We start from the raw sequence: 17877 nt of genomic DNA on the forward strand, positions 1-17877 counted from the left end.
GTGTCCTTGATTCCTGTGGCTCAGGTAATATGATGTGTCTTGCATGCTTTCATTTGCTGCTGTTACTGTAGTGTGCTATTATGCGTAATAAACTAGTTTGATTCGTAAATCTAACCAGCTGTGCACATGGTTGGCCTTGAGCGCACAAGAATACTGAAAACAACCTGTGCGACTGCAGAGTTGAGCACACAATGTCATCCTAAGCAGGTCTACCCAGAATCCTATTCAAGTCTAGTTAGTGACGCTTACTCCCAGGGAAGTGATCCTAGGACTTCATTGACAGTGTAACAATCCTCACTTTGTATGGTAAGTACGGTAGGGCTGTGGCTCAGTGGCAGAGCATCTGCTTAGCATGCAGAAGGTAGCAAGTTCAATCCCTGCATCTCCAGTTAAAGGACCAGGCAGTAGGTGATGTGAAAGTCCTTCAGTAATGACCTTGATGGACCAATGGTCTGATTTACTACAAGGCAGCTTCATGTGTGTTCAAACATAATGGCTGCTTTTAGAAAAGGAGAGATCTGAGATTCTCAGTGAGGAATCTCACATTCAGCAATCTGATCATCACAGACCTCTCAGTTAGCTGTGTTGTTGTTCCTTAAACCTCTGGGAGGATGGAACGTTTACCCTACATTCTGGAAAGCAGGTAGGACTGCCCTACTGTGAGGTGCATCTATACTTTTCCTTGTTTTTGACAAGCCTCAAACTTCTCTATTCCCATTTCCCACACCTTCTTTAAGTGCGTGCAAACAATGCTTTTGCATACCCTTACCTTCAATCTAACATCAGATAGCTGGGATGGCTCTGATAAGAAGCACCCTACTTACATAAAATTAGAGTCCTCCCTGAGCCAGTGAGCTAATGCGATTGGGGGTGGGACAGGAATGGCATTCCTGTCAGACACATATTTGCTGAGTAGCCCTCTTGCCCGAGAGAAACTGAAATTTTAAGTTGGTGCAGGAAAATAGAAACTCAAAGCTGGGTGCAATGCAGACATTGTGCTGCTGCCAGAAAAGTAGCCAGATCCGGCCCTGTTGATTCAGATCTGAAGACAAAGATAATTTCATTCATACTGGTTACTCTTCCAAGGTTAATGGACGGGGCCTTTTTTGGGGTCAGATTTTGATTAGTCACATTCTGAATGCACATCTCTAGTTCCTTCTTTAGGCGACCTTTAGATACCTCATGCTTTTACAACACAATTTTGCCATCTGCCTCCTCCTATTGCTATTAAATTTGTATTGTATATCATTTTTAAAAGATCCTCATTTCTTATTCATATAATCATATTTCTCCCAGGATTTCAAACGCTGGGTAAAAAGAGGTTTCTGCTCATAATATTCTCCTGCTGTAACTGTACATATTCAAATGAACTGAGTCCTGCTTCAAAGGGGGCCCCTTTCAAAGTAAAGGCACATTTTAAATGGTGCTGCAAACAATAAATGGCCTTTGCACAGCTCTCTCTACAACTGTAAATCATAATCTATTTATAACTAAAGGGAAGACAACTTCTCTTTGATAGCTTTTAGATGAGTGGCTATCCCTTACCCACTCCCTTGGTATGAATTTATGCTTACAGGTCTGCAGCTTTTAAATGGCTTCTACTGTATTTCTAGTTTTGAATAATTTGTATCAATTAGCTTTTATCTGCTATTGTTTTAATGTTGTGTGAATTGTATATTTCATTATTGTAATTTTAATATGTCATTACCTGTCCCCAACTAACTGTTTAGCCTGAAGGAAGGATACTCATATTTAAATAAATAGATAAACAAGCTGACAGATGAGGGGATTGAAAAACACATCTGAAAGTCAAGGTGGCAACAAAAATTCAGCATAAAGCCATCTGAATGATTCAGTCTTCCATACTGAGGTGCTACAATTCTCCTTAAATGAATTCACTCATACTCATGCACATTAATCACTCTGCTTCAGCATACTAAAAAGAATTACTTGCACATGTAAAATGTTAATCATAGATCCAATGTTTTCATGGTTCCCGACATAACCTCAAACACTATCCTTCCAGTAGAGGCACTTCACATATCCACATACTTGTAATTTAAAGGCTTATAGCTGAACATGTAAATTTTCTAAATTAAGTTTGAGGTTAGGCCATGTTAATATGCATATGTAAGGTAAGGGATTCTTGTACAATTAATTGAGTTAAAAAGCAGCATCCTAAGGCTTTTGCATTCTTCACAGTATATTTTGTGGCTGTCCACTTCAGTCCTAAAAAGGCTTCTAAATGGCGTGTGTATCTAGGGCTGTGCATATTAATCAACCCAAACTGAAATCCCCCCCTCCGAAAAAAAGCTATTTTGGTAAATTTTGGGTTCGGGTTTACCGAATGGCAAAGCCTGGGGAGAAAGCAAAAGCCGAATTTAAAATTCCTCCCAAAACTGGGTAATTATTTGGCTTTTCCGGGTTCAACTTTCCCCAGGCTTTGCGAAGCTCCTGGGGAAGAGGGGCATTTTTTGAGTTCAAGCCCCCAAATTTGCAGAGTAGCTACAAGGAATCTCCTTGCCCGAACCCCCAAGTTTGGTGAATATTGGGTCCAGGGGTCTGGAGTTATGGGGTCTGCAAGGGGTTGCCCCATCCTCCTCCATAGAGAATAAATAGTGAAGTGGCCGTGGTCAGAATCTCTACTGTGAATTTTGCTATGTATCTCTATGGAGGGGCCCATGCCAACTTTCCCACCATTGCTTTCAATAGTGGAAACTTGAAAATAAGCCGAATCCCCATATTTACCGGTATGGAAATTCGGCTTATTTCAGGTTTACAGAAAAATTTGGCCCCAATAATCGCGAACCCGAAATTTACTGTTTTTTTGGGTTTTTTGCACACCCCTTTGTGTGTCTCCTGGGAACCCCAAGAGATCATGGAGTGTGTGTTTGGGCCCATCTCCTCCTCCTCCTTCTATACATTTTAAGGCTTGATTTTTGTTTCCTTCTTTAATTGACTCTCAATTGCTCTCTATATTTTAAAGATAAAGATCTTTGTCATCTTTGTCGTGCCATTTTTAGGAAGTTTTATTTTTAATTTTTTTTACGAAGTAATATTTTTCTGCATATTCATGGGGTATTCTAGTATGCAGAATCCTGTACCTGGTCTTTGGTTAGTCAAGTTTTGAGCACTGATGAGCACTCAACCATTAAGTCTGCTAATATTTATTTAGAAAATGTATATGCCGCCTCTCTCTCTCACACACACACAAAGTAAAAACAACACAGTAGCAAAGTTAAACCACTAACACAAAATTATCAGTGTTAAAGAAACCCATAAAATAGACCACAAGCCTACCAGGGACAAATAACAACATTAAGCTTTCTAAAACAATATCAATAAAATAGCCCTCAGTCTAGAAGACCATTAAAACAGCTACAAAGATTATAATCTCTGTATCCAAGCCCTGACAATAGCTTGATTGCTGCATTTTGGACCAATAGAGGCTTCCAAACAGTGGTTCTCGTAGGTTATCCGGGCTGTGTAACCGTGGTCTTGGTATTTTCTTTCCTTTCCTTCGTTTCGCCAGCAGCTGTGGCCGGCATCTTCAGAGGAGTAACACTGAAGGACAGTGTTACTCCTCTGAAGATTTACTCCTCTGAAGATGCCGGCCACAACTGCTGGCGAAACGACAGGAAAGAAAATACCAAGACCACGGTTACACAGCCCGGATAACCTACAAGAACCAATGAACTCTGACCTTGAAAGCCTTCGACAATATTTTGCTTCCAAACAGTTTTGGAAGGCAGCCCCCTGTAGAGCACACTCCAGTAATTTAGTTTAGATGAAATCAGAGCATGGATAACCATGGCCATCGGGAAGTTTTACAATCAAATGTGTTTCAATCAGGTCCACTAAGAACAGTGAAAGGGGGTTTACCTATTACTATGCAAAACAAATTCTATGGGTACAGTATTACAGAAGTCATGTGTACTCAGTCTTTTATAGTGCTATGCAACAACAAATCCCTCTCATATCATTGTTATATGAGTCATCTTGATTACAATCTGTAGAGGAACAAGAAAAAACGCTTCAAATAAATAAATAATTTTTTTAAAAATCCCTCTCACATCCAATTTCAAATATTTCTGCTTTAGCCTGTGCAGCTATATATCAGGCATTTTCCACATGCAATTAAGTAATGGAGACTAAGTGGTTGTACATGACATTTAATTTTCAGTAGCTGAATAAAGTAAGAACAGGCTACAGGCAAGACCATTAATCTCCTTTGGATGACTTGCCCTGCTAAGGATAGCAAGTAATTCTTCATTTTACTAGCACTGTTCTTTACCATTGTCATTTGTGGTCTACATTAGACCTAAAGATGCATACATAGTAACTAGAAGATATATTGGCTGCAGTCCTAAGAAGACTTAGCTGAGTAGCCCTGCATAGGATTGGTCTCATTGTCTCTTAAAGACACAAGTACACAGGATATGGATTTATTCCATGTTTATATTCTATAATTTTACAGAGCTCAAGCTCAGTATCAGTCTCTGAGAACCAAAAAGAGATGCAGTCGTGCCTTGCTCATCGTTCTTCTATTGATTTTAGCGGAGGACAACAGGTCCAGATATTTGGCAATTCTCTTTTTTGGTTCCATAAACCAAAGAAGGTTTAACATTTTTCCTTGATGAGCTCTGAGACTGAGGAAAACAAAAATTCAACATCTTGGCTTCTAGTCACAGATACCATCCTAAATATATCAAGGGAATTAAAACCTGTGAACATCTACCAAGATAGCGGAGACATGTTGTTTGTCAAAATAGTACAAAATATGAGACTATAAAATCTGTGCATGCTATAGAAAACCATGACAAGTGCCTGGTGAATAGGTTGTAATGTCACAAGGGTACACCATAGTAAAACAAAATGGGTTTGCCTGGACCGCACAGACATAATTCTATAATATTCAGCCAGAAAGAGAATTTGGATAAGTGACAACCCTGTGAATGATAAAAACAGAAAAACACATTAATTCTGTAGCCCAGTTTTGTAGATCATCCATAGGACTTCATAGCTTACTTTTAGAGAGAGAGAGAGAGAGAGAGAGAGAGAGAGAGAGAGAGAGAGAGAGAGAGAGATTTGTCTACACTTTGGAGCGCAGTGCATAATTGAAAAAATGTATTAAATATAATTGTTATATTACAAGTGGTTCAAAACAATGTTTACAACAATCCTGTTACGTAAGTTAGTATTAAAGCTGAAGTATTAAAGGCTGAATATTACAGAATGGTGGAGATGGTTAAAGTTACTTAGACAAAAGATTTTCAACAGTGGCATACACTTTTAGCCATTATACTATATCTAGGACACAATCCATCAAGATCTAAGCACTTTAAGTACCATAAGTAATGGGAAGATTTAATGACTATGCCATTTTTACTGTAGGAATAGGGTCGTGCAAAAAAAATATCGGTAGTTTAGAGTTTGGGTTTATTGAGCCCGATTTTTTTGGTAAACCCGGAACAAGCCAAATACCAATACTGGTAAATATGGGTGTTCGGCTTATTTCCGGGTTTACAAAAAAAAATCAGGCCCATTATAGTCTATAGGGATTTTTTTTTGAAGCTCCTGTGGGGGCATTTTTAGAGGTAGAGTCACCAGATTTGCAGCATGGCTGCAAGGGACTCTCCTTAGATGGCCATTTAAGTTTGGTGAACTTTGGGACAGGGGGTCCAATTTTATGGGCCAGCAAAGGGGTCGCCTCCATCCTTCAGGCATTTGCAAGCAGAGCTGTCCATAGGTTTTCACGTTCAGAAGTTCAGCAGTGCCGAAGACTGGCAGAAAGAGCCGTTTGGCAGGCTGGCGCCTCAAAATCTGGGGCTCCCTTCGTATCTGGGGCACATGATGCCCATGCAAATTAGCTGCCAAACTGAGGGAAATGGCTTAAATGCAAGAAAAATAAGGTACAGAAAACATTTCTTTTGGTGGCAAATTACATCCTATGAACAGTCCTTTAATATAGTCATCAAAAATCTGATTTCAAGAGATGGTGCGAGGAAACGAAGCCTCTACTTGGGCCAACCTTCAATTTGACAATTTGGGGAGGGGCTGTGGCTCACTGGTAGAGCATCTGCTTGGCATGCAGAAGGTCCCAGGTTCAATCCCCGGCATCTCCAGTTAAAGGGACTAGGCAAGTAGGTGATGTGAAAGACCTCTGCCTGAGACCCTGGAGAGCCACTGCCGGTCTGAGTAGATAATACTGACTTTGATGGACCAAGGGTCTGATTCAGTATAAGATAGCTTAATATGTTCAACTTTGTTTCATGCACAAAATTATTAAAGATATTGCATAAAATTACCTTCAGGGCATAAGTAGTATATAAAACATAAATGAATTTCGTGTTGGGTCCCATCCCCAAGATATCTCATTAAGAATGTGCAAATGGCCCAGGCTAGCCTGATCTCGTCAGATCTCAGAAGCTAAGCAGGGTCCGCCCTGGTTAGTATTTGGATGGGAGACCACCAAGGAATACCAGGGTTGCTGTGCAGAGGAAGGCACTGGCAAACCACCTCTGTTAGTCTCTTGCCATGAAAACCCCAAAAGGGATCACCATAAGTCGGCTGCGACTTGACGGCACTTTACACACACATGTGAAAGACCTCTGCCTGAGACCCTGGAGAGCTGCTGCCAGTCTGAGTAGACAATACTGACTTTGATGGACCAAGGGTCTGATTCAGTATAAAGCCGCTTCATGTGTGTTCATGTGTGTGTGGTGATGGGGGTGGGTTATATCGGAGCTAGCTGAAGTCATGACCAAGGCACCTCTTGCGAAGGAAATTGCTCATCCACACGGGTGAGGAGTCTTCAGAAGCCTGGTAAGTAGCTGTAGAAGCAGCCATTTTTTAGTTGGAGGGTATATCCTCTGGACAGGACTGGGTGAGCCCCATCTTCTAAATAACCCTTATGCTTGATGCAGAATGGCAGATCAACCCACTGAACAGTTGTCAGACCAAATTGGCTCCAATTACACGACCTCTACCTCAAAAGGGCTCCAACTCTGGGGCCCTAACAAAACCAGTCAAAAGATAGAAAAATGGGAGAAAGCACAGAGCCATACTTCTGAGCAAAGGTGACTAGCTGAACAAAGCAAAGGGTTTTTCAGGAATTGCCTATTCGCCTTCGGGCAGATTTCCAGGGTTGGGTATTCGGTCTACCCAGGTATTCGGTCTACCCAAAACCCGAATATTGCCGAAATGGCTAATTTTGGGTTTATTTTCTGTTCAGGTATATTGATATGCACAACCCTATGTAGGAGCTGTCCCAAAGAAATTAATGGAGCCTAGTATTTAACTTTTGGTGGAAGACACCCCTGGTGAACGTGCCCTGTAACAGTTCCTCTGTTCTGTCTGAAAATAGTGTTATGTACTCCCTACTTTCCCAGCAGCAAAGCTTTCAGGGGCAGCATCTTCCTTTGGATGGCAGAGAGCCCTGGATATTTAGGGTATCTTACATTTGTTTTATTTACTAAGATACAATGGTTAGAGAAAAAGAAGCAGTTCCACAGATCAGCAGATCCATTACCTCACACAAGGTCCCCAGAAGGAGAAACCCTGCATTTCAAATCACAGTGCATGCTCTCTAGACACCCTCTGCTATGTCTGTACCTTTCAGACTCAATCTGTTTATTGGGCCCACACAAACATATACATCTGCTCTGCCCCTCAGCTAGAGAAGTCACCTTCCTCAAGTTCCCATTCAAAAACAAGCTTCAAATTGAGGGAACATCTACAGCCATTTAAGAACATCAACATTCACTTGTCAATGGCTCTGACTCCCACAAGGTGCCATTTTAGGCCAAATGATAGGAAATGACCTCTTTTCTGTAACCAAGGAGCAAACCTATAACTACTTAAGCTGGCTGGTCTTCTGCCTTACCATATCTCACCCTCCAGATTTCCCCCGAGAACAGTTCACTTTCATTCCCTAGACTCCTTCAAAACATCACTTTGGGCACTTTCACATATGCCAAACAATGCACTTTCAATCCACTGTCAATGCGCTTTGCAAATGGATTTTACTGTGTGAAATGGCAAAATCCACTTGCAAATGATCCCTAAAGTGCATTGAAAGTGCATTATTCAGGATGTGTAAAAGCGCCCTTTGTTTCATAAAATCCGGTCCATATCAATCAAATAATCATGTGCTGCTCAATTCTCCAGTTGCAGCTTGTCATTTTGTATTCCTCATATGTAAGGTTGCCAGGTCCCTGTTCGCCACCAGTGGGAGGTTTTTGGGGTGGAGCCAGAGGGGGGCAGGTTTGGGGAAGGGACTTCAATGCCATAGAGTCCAATTGCCAAAGTGGCCATTTTCTCCAGGTGAACTGATCTCTATCGGCTGGAGATCAGTTGTAATAGCAGGAGATCTCCAGCTAGTACCTGGAAGTTGGCAACCCTACACATAGTGTTGGCTCCCTCTGTAATGGGAGCTCTTTTTCTACATCAGAATGATTTTCACAGACCAAAGTCTTTAAGTTGTCTTGCTCTCAATCAGCAAGTCTTTTTCTCACTGGCCCTCTAGCCATACTGTATGCTTACATGATACGAATAGCAGGGTTTTTTTTAGGAAGGAGGGAGGTATCTGGAGTTTTATTTTATTTGGTTTTAATTTGAAATGTTTTCATTATGACTTGTAAGCTGCTTTGAAGAAAAGGAATGGTGGGGTATAAATATTTTAATAAACAGATGCAGATGGTCGCTAAGGGATTAATAACGACATTAACATTTATTAAACTTCTAAACAAGACCTGAGCACTGTCCAGTCAATAAAAAGCAGTCAGACAACTTGCCTTTCTCACTGAAATGGCAGCCAATAAATCCCTTCAAAAAGATCAAAATCCCAATTAGCAGAGGGAGCAGTGGAGACAGGGAATCCAGATGCCCAGCCTCTTCCTGCCCAGCTGTTTGATTCAAAAAGGGAATGGCTCACACAGGACCCATTTATGTATGTGGTTCCACATTCAGTTAGCAGTGTATATGTGTATAAGTTTGGTTCCATGTACACAGCATCTTAAGTTGGATCAGGGCGATGACCGACCCAAGGTTTCCTAGCAAGCTCCTAGACAGAGTAGGGATTTGAACCAGAGTCTCCCACATGCTAGTCAGACACTCTAACCAATTAATCATACTAGCTGTCATAACAATTGTGCAAGAAATTGCCAAGCGTTTAAAAGGCTTGCCCTTGAAAGTAGATTTTAGCAGCTATCGATTTTACTTGGAAATTCACCCTTTTTCTCAGTTCGTAGCTCATACCAGGTCACTAATCCCTGATTTGATAAATCTAATTGTTACTGGCTATGCCATTCTTACCGTATGAATACCAGTTTGACCTTTGATGGGGCAGTCTTAATTATTGCGGAAGCATTTTGGTGACTTCTCCCGTACAAGATCTGGTTATTTATCTGTTTTATAAAAAAGAACATGAAACATAATTACTAATTAAGCAAAAACAAAAGGTTGCATATTGCTTTGTAATTTTATCACACACTTCTGCAGGAAATGTTCTCTTCTCTACCCTTTTTCTTTTAATCTCATTTCCAGCCAGCAAGCAAGGATAAAGGTAAAAGGTATGAGTCTTTTACTTCCTGGAGAAACATGATTTTTGTTTTAGTTTTACTCTAATAACTCTCTGTGTGAATAAAGTTTTGATCAATTGGAATAATTATATCTGCTGAATAAGACTGATTATATAAGCTAAAATTGTGCCATTCACTACTTTGAATGCAATCTGAAAGTGAGAGATAAAAATCACACACACTGTAAAACGGAGGTGATAGTAATCCCATTTCCTGTGAACCTACTGCAATGCCAAACCATATCAGAGTTTTGCCTTATATTACTTTTTTTCCCCTTGCAGGAGTACAGATTAGTATTCTACAAGAGTCTTCCTCAAGCGCTACGGCATTTTAGTAAGATAGTGTGCAAAAATACGTGGAGTGAAATAGTCAATGCTAACCTCCTTCAGCATACCTCCTCAGAAACCGATCAGCCTGCCATCACTCCACATAAAGCAAGACTTAGCTTTGATGTGGTTTCCCTTAAAAAACTTGTACACACAAGCAAATTAAACATTTTCCGTAAATATTTCAAGCGAGACTGGGAATTGATATATTCCAGAGGGGAAGCCATGTTAGTCTGTTCTGCAAAAACAAAAAAGTCTGGTGGTACTTAAAGACTAACAGATTTATTATGGCATAAGCTTTCAGGGCCACTTCATTAGATTCACAGGAAATGGCAGTCATAAACTTAAGGAAGGAAAATGTTAATTTTCAGTGATAGCAGAGTCATTCCTTATGTCAAGGAAATGACAACATAACTAACGAAAGGAAACAGGATCATAATAGCCAATTCAGAAAAATGGTGAATATAGCTTTCTGTAGAAAAGTGAAAGAATCCTACATAGACAGAAGCAGGATAGTGACATTAACAAACAGAATTTTTAAAAAAAGGTATAACTATGTTTCTGCTCCAAACAACAGTGATAAAACACATTCAATTAAAAACCAACATTTATTCAAGAAATCTCAGGATATAAAATACAGAAAACAGGCTACAATCAATACAAACTATTAACCTAAGAAAGCAGGCCAGAGCCCCGCATGCACCAGTGCAATCTTTTTTATATATTGCCCACATTCATGGTAGGAGTAATTCTGTTTTCACAACTGGAATTATTTTGTGAGAAATGCCCTTTGTTAAACTAAGGATATAACATCTTACAGCACCTGCATGTAATACTGTGCATATTCCCATACATCCTTGTGTCATTTAGCCTGTTTCAAATTAGACTGAGGCAGAATGGCTCAAGGCTGAGAAGCGAACTCAAGCAGGGTTCTCACGTCCAAAGACAACATGCTCTCTCCTATACCATACCTTTACTCAAATTTGAAAAGGACCTTACATTACAAGCAGAGCCCTAACTAAACAAACTGGTTACCTGTACGGTTTCCCTATTGGGGAACAGAGCAGCTTGGGATATCAGTGTGATGTACATAAAGAATGGCACAAGAGAAAAAGTGAACTTCTTTAGAGATGTGTCCTGATCTAATTCCCTTCCTTTCCACACAGCTGCTAAAAGATATGGGAGATCTGATCACGGGTCTTTGATGTCTCATCTTGTAAAGCCTTTTAAGTGGGGCATTTTTTGCATCTATCCATCAAAACTTAGAGCATGAAGTTTACCTCATAATGCCAAGCAGCATGCCAATACAGAGCAAACCAAGAGAAATGTGAGGCAGGAGTTCCATTGTGTCTTCAGAAGAGAATGTAGAGCAAGCCACATTTACATTTATCAGCAGAAATTCTATCAACATTCTATCAACATCTAGTTTTGCAGAATTCATTAGTCTTTTCACAGTAATTTTATAATATTGATATTATGATATATGATATTGATATCAAAGACTCAAATGCTTTAGCATTTTCTTGAAGGCTTCATAAGAAAACAACCATTACTTACTGTAACGTTAAAATCAGCTCAGAGCTTTTTTATGAGGAACAGATGTATAAAGGAGAGGAGTCAGAGAAGGGTAACAGAACAAAAGGGAAGAAAAGATAAATGAAACTATCAGTTAAGTAGCTTGAGAGGCTATAATCAATAAAGATTAAAAACAGAAAAATGAGATTTAAAACAAAGCATAGGTTTTGGAGTGGTAGTGACATCATAAATATTTCATAGAAAGTGGATGTGGTTCCTTAAGATAAGGAAAACTTACAGGAGTATTTTAAGAACGAGGAAATTATCAAAATATGGAGGATGATTAGTCTGGGAATCATTTATAAAGGAAACTGAAGCTTTTCACCTCCTTTGAAATTGTTTTAGCTCCAGGCTCTGCATTCAGCTCTCTTCAGAAAAAGAGTACACATCTCTCTTCCAATAAAGAAGAATGGGTAGGTTTTAACAAGCAAGTTTCTCAGTTCAGTGTGGGGTAGTGATTAGGGTGTCATATTGGGATTTAGGAGATCCAAATTCAAATTCCCATTCTATCATGGAAGCTCACTTGGTGACCTTTGGCTAACCATTTTGTCTCTCAACCTATCCTACAGGCATGGCTTGGCAACAGGCAGGAGATGGAAGAGGCAGTGACTTATGCTAGGGGGTATGATTAATACCCCTGGTGTGATGACGGAACTTCTGGTGCAATCTGGAAGTGATGTCATCGCACAAGGGCAACATTCTTGCATTGACCTAAAACTTATTGTTTAACTGGGTTACACTGGAAGTTGTGTCATCACACTGGGGATGCATAGCAGCACACTACAGTTTACCATTATGTCAGACCCAAGTAACCAAGAGGGAATGTCACAGCATGGGAAATGGAAGAGGAACAAAGCAAAATGTGTGAAGGTGGCAAGAGAAAACTTAGAAGCAAATAGGGTACAAAGCTCTTCTGCACTGAATGCAATCATTTTAGCTCAGGCCCGACTACTTGGCTTTGGGGTGGCTTTCTCATTCCTGCTAACAGAAACCTTTAAACTCAGAATCCAAGGGACTGAACTTGGGATCTTAGGTATGCAAATCATGTGCTTGTCACTGGAGGGCCAGAAGGAGTTTGTGCCATTAAGACCCTTGGTGCTTTTTTGAAACTTTTAGTTGCCTACAAGCACAAAGACATATTCAAACATTTAACAATCCAAGGACTAACCATTTCAAAAAAGGTAGTGTAAAGCAGAAGATTCAAGCAGTTCACTCCTACTTCACTTCACCATTCAATTGAGAGACAGACTACCCTTCCATAGCTTTGTTCTAAATATCTACACCCATCTTCAGGTGACAAACATTACATACAAAGAATATGAAGCACTGCAGTACAGTGGTTCGAGCTCAGCCTCAGGCAGCCCTGCAAATTTGTTGGTTGCCCACCCCTAAAAGGCGCAAGCTAGAAGCGTAAAAAGTGACTGGAAGCATAAAAAGACTCCCATCAGCTTTTCAAGTTGGCGGTGACGATGGAAGCAGTCAAACTGAGCCTTAGTGTCAGCAACAGGGGTGAGTGGCTGGAGGGGGGAAATTTTCACCTGGAAGCAGTCCGCCCCCCAGACTCAAACCCTCTTCCAGCTCTCTCTTGGGGCTATTTTCATCCTTGTAGCTGGTAGCCATGTCTTCCCACCATTGAGTATTCCTTATCCAAAAAAAATTCGAAATCCAAAACACTTCGGTTCCAAGCATTTCTGATAAGAGATACTCAACCTGTAAAAAACACAGCTCTCACAAATATACTGTAAGCCTATTACAGCTTTATCACTGAATTAGACTCTTTTGTATTACCTATTTCCCCCACCCCTGTTGCAACTGGGGAGTATGATGCTGCCTATTGCCATGAATGCTGCAGCAGATGTGTCAGTATTAATGAATTCTGCTATTAGGAAGACAAATGTTCTAACATTAGTGCCTATCAACCTGATTTTATTTCTGTTATTGACTGCATATTTTCCCATTTAAAATAATTATTTAAGGAATGATAAGTCGAACCAGTGCTGAACTAAAACACAGTGGACAGGTTTGGAGCTTGGATTTTAAAAAATGGCCAGACTTAGCAACTGACAGAAGAGCCAGCCAAGCAGCCCTAAGCATGACCCACCTTGAAAAGGGGAGGGGAGTTAGTTTATGACTGACATGAAGATCAGCCAATCAGTACTGTAAATACATTGCTTTAAACATGAAAAATATTCTACTATCCTTGGCAGAAGGATTGTGTGACTGCAACTGCTGTGTAAATTCCTCTACAGTGGGATTAGTGCTGAATTTATGCACGTCTGAACGAAGCCTCAGATTAGCACTAATATTTCTAATAGCTAGAATTAATCCTATTCTAGCTGAGCAGATAATTATAGTTAACTAGATTTAAAGCAGTATGTTTTAATTACTTAAATACAGCAAAACTGAACGATGATCAAAAAATCCCCATTTTTTCAATCATCCCATGTGTTCACTCTTCTGCAAGAGAACTCACTCTCTCTCTCAAGCTAAAAGAAACAGAATTAATATGTTCTAATTCAAAACTGGATATGTTGCATTATCATGCTCAGATACCATGATAACAGATATTAAAATCCAGCAAAAATAGAACCACACAATGACATCTAAAATGTCAAGAAAGTTCAGCAACCGAAGTGGATTACATCAGCTGGAACACAATGTTAATGCCAGCACCCTAAACTCAGCAATCAATCTAAGTAATGATTTGTCAATGGGCAGAACCCTAAAAGGTCCCAGCTGCCTCCCCAACATGGATATGCCATTTTAAAATATTTTGCTTTAAACAGGATAGTCTGTTTGAAATAGACTATTCAAACAGACTATACAAAACAAGGAATGGCATGAGACAATGATAAGCCCCTGCTTCTCCTCACAGTCTCTATAGGATAGTGCTTTTGAATTAGTCAGTCAAAGATAATGATCCAGAGACTCTGACTATTTTGTAAAAGATGACAGGAGTGTGAGCTATCGGACCACACAGACAAATAACAAAAAGGAGCCTGACCCCACTCTCCCTCACCCCCCAATTCAGGTCAAACAAGCTATAACATCGAAAATCCATGAGATCAGGATCACCTGCATTTTCCTTTCTTTAATTTGGTTGTTTACAATATCGGGAAAGGGGCAGTAGAGAAGGGGCAGCTTTGCCCTTTCCTTCCTGCCGTTGTCTTGATATAATTTCCACTCCTGGTCCCCAAGCCGTAATACGTTTTTTAAGGCAGAAAATACCAATACTGTATTTTTCTTTGTCCCCATGGAGCTACCTGCATCTTAAGGACGATGATTGAGAGCAGGAATTTGGTGCTGGAAGAAAGGCTTAAACAACCCTTGACCCACAGCTGTTGCGCCAATAAAATAAACAACCCCATACAGCTGCTCTAAACTAAAAAAAAAAGGGAGTTCCTTATCATGGATCTAATTGTGCCAGCAATTCTTAGTTGGGTTATATTGGGTGTTAGTATACTTCAGTCAGCACACAACTCCTGTGTGAACAAGAAAATATCCTCTTTATATTTTGCAAGTCACAAGTTTATTGGTTCTCGTAGGTTATCCAGGCTGTGCAACCGTGGTCTTGGTATTTTCTTTCCTAAGGAAAGAAAATACCAAGACCACGGTTACACAGCCCGGATAACCTACGAGAACCAATGAACTCTGACCGTGAAAGCCTTCCACAAGTTTATGCTTAGATGAAACACTGCTCCATTTGTAAAGAGGCAGGTTCTATTACTAACACCTACTATGAAGACAGTTTCTCTCATGTGGAAGCCCCCCCTCCATTTCAGATATTACTCAGGGGTGTGACTCATTCTGTAATTCATGGGACAGGCTCAGTACTCATCACACTGGGTATTTATTTTGTTTTTTTCCATTTACAAAGTGATTTCCCCCACATATCTTGAGTGTCCTCAACCCTTCTCTCTTCACTATGGAGGAGCCTGTTTTGCTGCCTTACTGATTGGCACTCACTTAGAAAATTTACATCTTCCTCTCTTTCACTGCCCTACCAAAAGGAACTTGACCATGAAGTTTGCTGTTAGAAGGAATGAGAGAACTTGCCTAAGTATTCAAACTACTGGACAGGTAGAGATTAAACTGTATACAGCAACAGCAAAACAGTTTTGATGCCCCCAAACTGTGCCTGCTGGCATGTTTGTTTTATTCAGAGTTTTAGCTCATTACTTTGTATTTGGTTCTTGATCTTCTCTATCACTGCATGTTAAAACATTTAAAATGTAAAAAAGAAAAATTACCTCTAAAAGTTCATCTCCAATGTGCATTCTTCCATCTTTCCCTGCAGGGCCATCTGGACTGATGCCCACAACAAAGATGCTCATGCGAGACCTGTCCTTGTTGCCAGCAAGGCTGAGTCCAAGACCATTCTTATCCTTCTCAAGCTCGATAATGTGCAACTCCCCTGGCAGATCTGCATATCTTTGTCTGATTTTCTCTGCAAGTAAAAGAAATCAATAGTACATATCGTTAGGAGATGGCTTTCAGTACAACATACCAGTTGGCTGTAATTGCTTCTTGGGCTTTTGGCTTGGCAAAGAAAAGTCAAACAAGGTAATTGCCTGGGAGCTCGGAAGAGTCTGCTTATTTTCACGGTATACATGCACCCACTGATGCTGACCTCCAATGCCCCTTGTGCTCTACTGTGGGGTAGGATCAGCACAGCCTGCTCAGCGGTGCCATGTCACCCACTGGGAGTTAATGCACAAGCAGGGAATTTGAATATATTTTTCGCCCACCCAAACTTAGTATTGGCAGTCCTGTATCATGAAACACATTAGGTTCATGAACTGGTTTATTGTACATTAGTACTGATACTTTGGTATGCCCTGTCAAGGGTGGGTAAAGGACATCCAGGCAATCACTAAAACCACTGATAACCAGATTCTGCAAGGAAAGGGAAATAAATACATTTCTAGCTTTTGTTACCTCTGATCTCCTTGGTTCTCAAGAGTGGAGAATGTTATTCCATCTTAAGTATCAAGGCAAGGGAAAGGTGAAGTACACTTCCACACTATACTTGAGGAAGGTGGGAGTGTACCTCTAGAATCATAGCGCTTGATGGGGCCATACAGGCCATCTACAGGGGCCATACAGGCCTGCTCAATGCAGGATCAACCTAGAGAATCCCTGACAAGTGTTCGTCCAGCCGCTGCTTGAAGACTGCTAGAAAGGAGGAGCTCACCACCTCCCTAAACATTCTAAGCATTAGTAGAATATTGTTGAAGGCTTTCACGGTCAGAGTTCGTTGGTTCTTGTGGGTTATCCGGGCTGTGTAACCGTGGTCTTGGTATTTTCTGTCCTTCAGTGTTACTCCTCTGAAGATGCCTGCCACAGCTGCTGGCGAAACATCAGGAAAGAAAATACCAAGACCACGGTTACACAGCCTGGATAACCCACAAGAACCATTAGTAGAATGTATCTCACAGGTAGTTAGCCTACAGAAAATTTACCAATAACCTTTAGGCTACTTCCTAAATAATTCTCTGGCCACTCCATTATTTGGAGTTTATCCTGTGATGGGTGTGTGCGTGAGGAGAGTTCCTGCTCAAATTTCCAAAAATACATGGCAACACTACTTCAAATAACATTTTGGGTTTTATTAAGTGTTGTACTTTCTTGCAAAGTAAAAACCCTCACAGTTGCTCCCACTAAACCTCCCTCCAGTCACTGTTTCCATTCATACACTGGTGTTTGATTCCCAAGGAGGGGAAGTCATGCACTAATAGAGCAGGGAAGTAGCACACAAACAGTACACATGCCATATCTACGCCCACTGTAAAAAAAACATAGGTTTTTGGATGCAGAAAAAGCCTGATTGGGCAGGGGGCACAGTCAAAGCTCAGCAGTGAATCAAGCTGCCTACTGCAATGCAGTTTCCACCTAAAAGGGGCATTCATGGCATCAGCAGGCATGAATTCGTTTGCCCTGGCCCCTTCTGACAAATGGTTGGGGATGGAATTGTTCCAGCCAAGGGGGAGGGGCAGCAAAGTAGCTACTTAAATGGGCTGTGCCCCTCCCAAGCAGGCATTTGCTGTGTGCTGCTGACCCACCCACCCACTCATGGGATGTCCAGGGATTAGCTGGTTGTTTGTAAAGGGCCAAGCAGGAAGTTTTAAAGTTTCCCCCAGACTGGTTGTTGTTGTTGTTGTTGTTGTTGGTGGTGGTGGTGGGCTTTTTTACCTGCTTTGTGATATCACTAAAGCGAGGTGTTAAAATTTGTTAGGCCTGATTTTTAAGTGGTTAGGCCATAATTCGTTGGCAGGAATAGGGCAGGTTACTCAAGATGTGTGTGTGTGTTAAGTGCCGTCAAGTCGCTTCCAACTCATGGCGACCCTATGAATGAAAGTCCTCCAAAATGTCCTATCTTTAACAGGCTTGCTCAG

General features: G+C 40.8%; 1 protein-coding gene across 1 annotated transcript in view; it reads right to left on the reverse strand.

The window, feature by feature from the left end:
- PATJ (PATJ crumbs cell polarity complex component) overlaps positions 1 to 17877 on the reverse strand; it is a 205154-nt gene that overhangs the window by 60977 nt on the left and 126300 nt on the right. The window contains exons 28-29 of the mRNA XM_056844332.1: positions 15733 to 15929; positions 9316 to 9407 (exon numbers count right to left, since the gene is read on the reverse strand). Coding sequence (XP_056700310.1) covers positions 9316 to 9407; positions 15733 to 15929 — 289 coding nt within the window. The remainder of the gene's footprint in view (positions 1 to 9315; positions 9408 to 15732; positions 15930 to 17877) is intronic.

Source organism: Euleptes europaea, chromosome 2, assembly GCF_029931775.1.
Source record: "Euleptes europaea isolate rEulEur1 chromosome 2, rEulEur1.hap1, whole genome shotgun sequence".
NCBI classification, from domain to species: Eukaryota; Metazoa; Chordata; class Lepidosauria; order Squamata; family Sphaerodactylidae; genus Euleptes; species Euleptes europaea.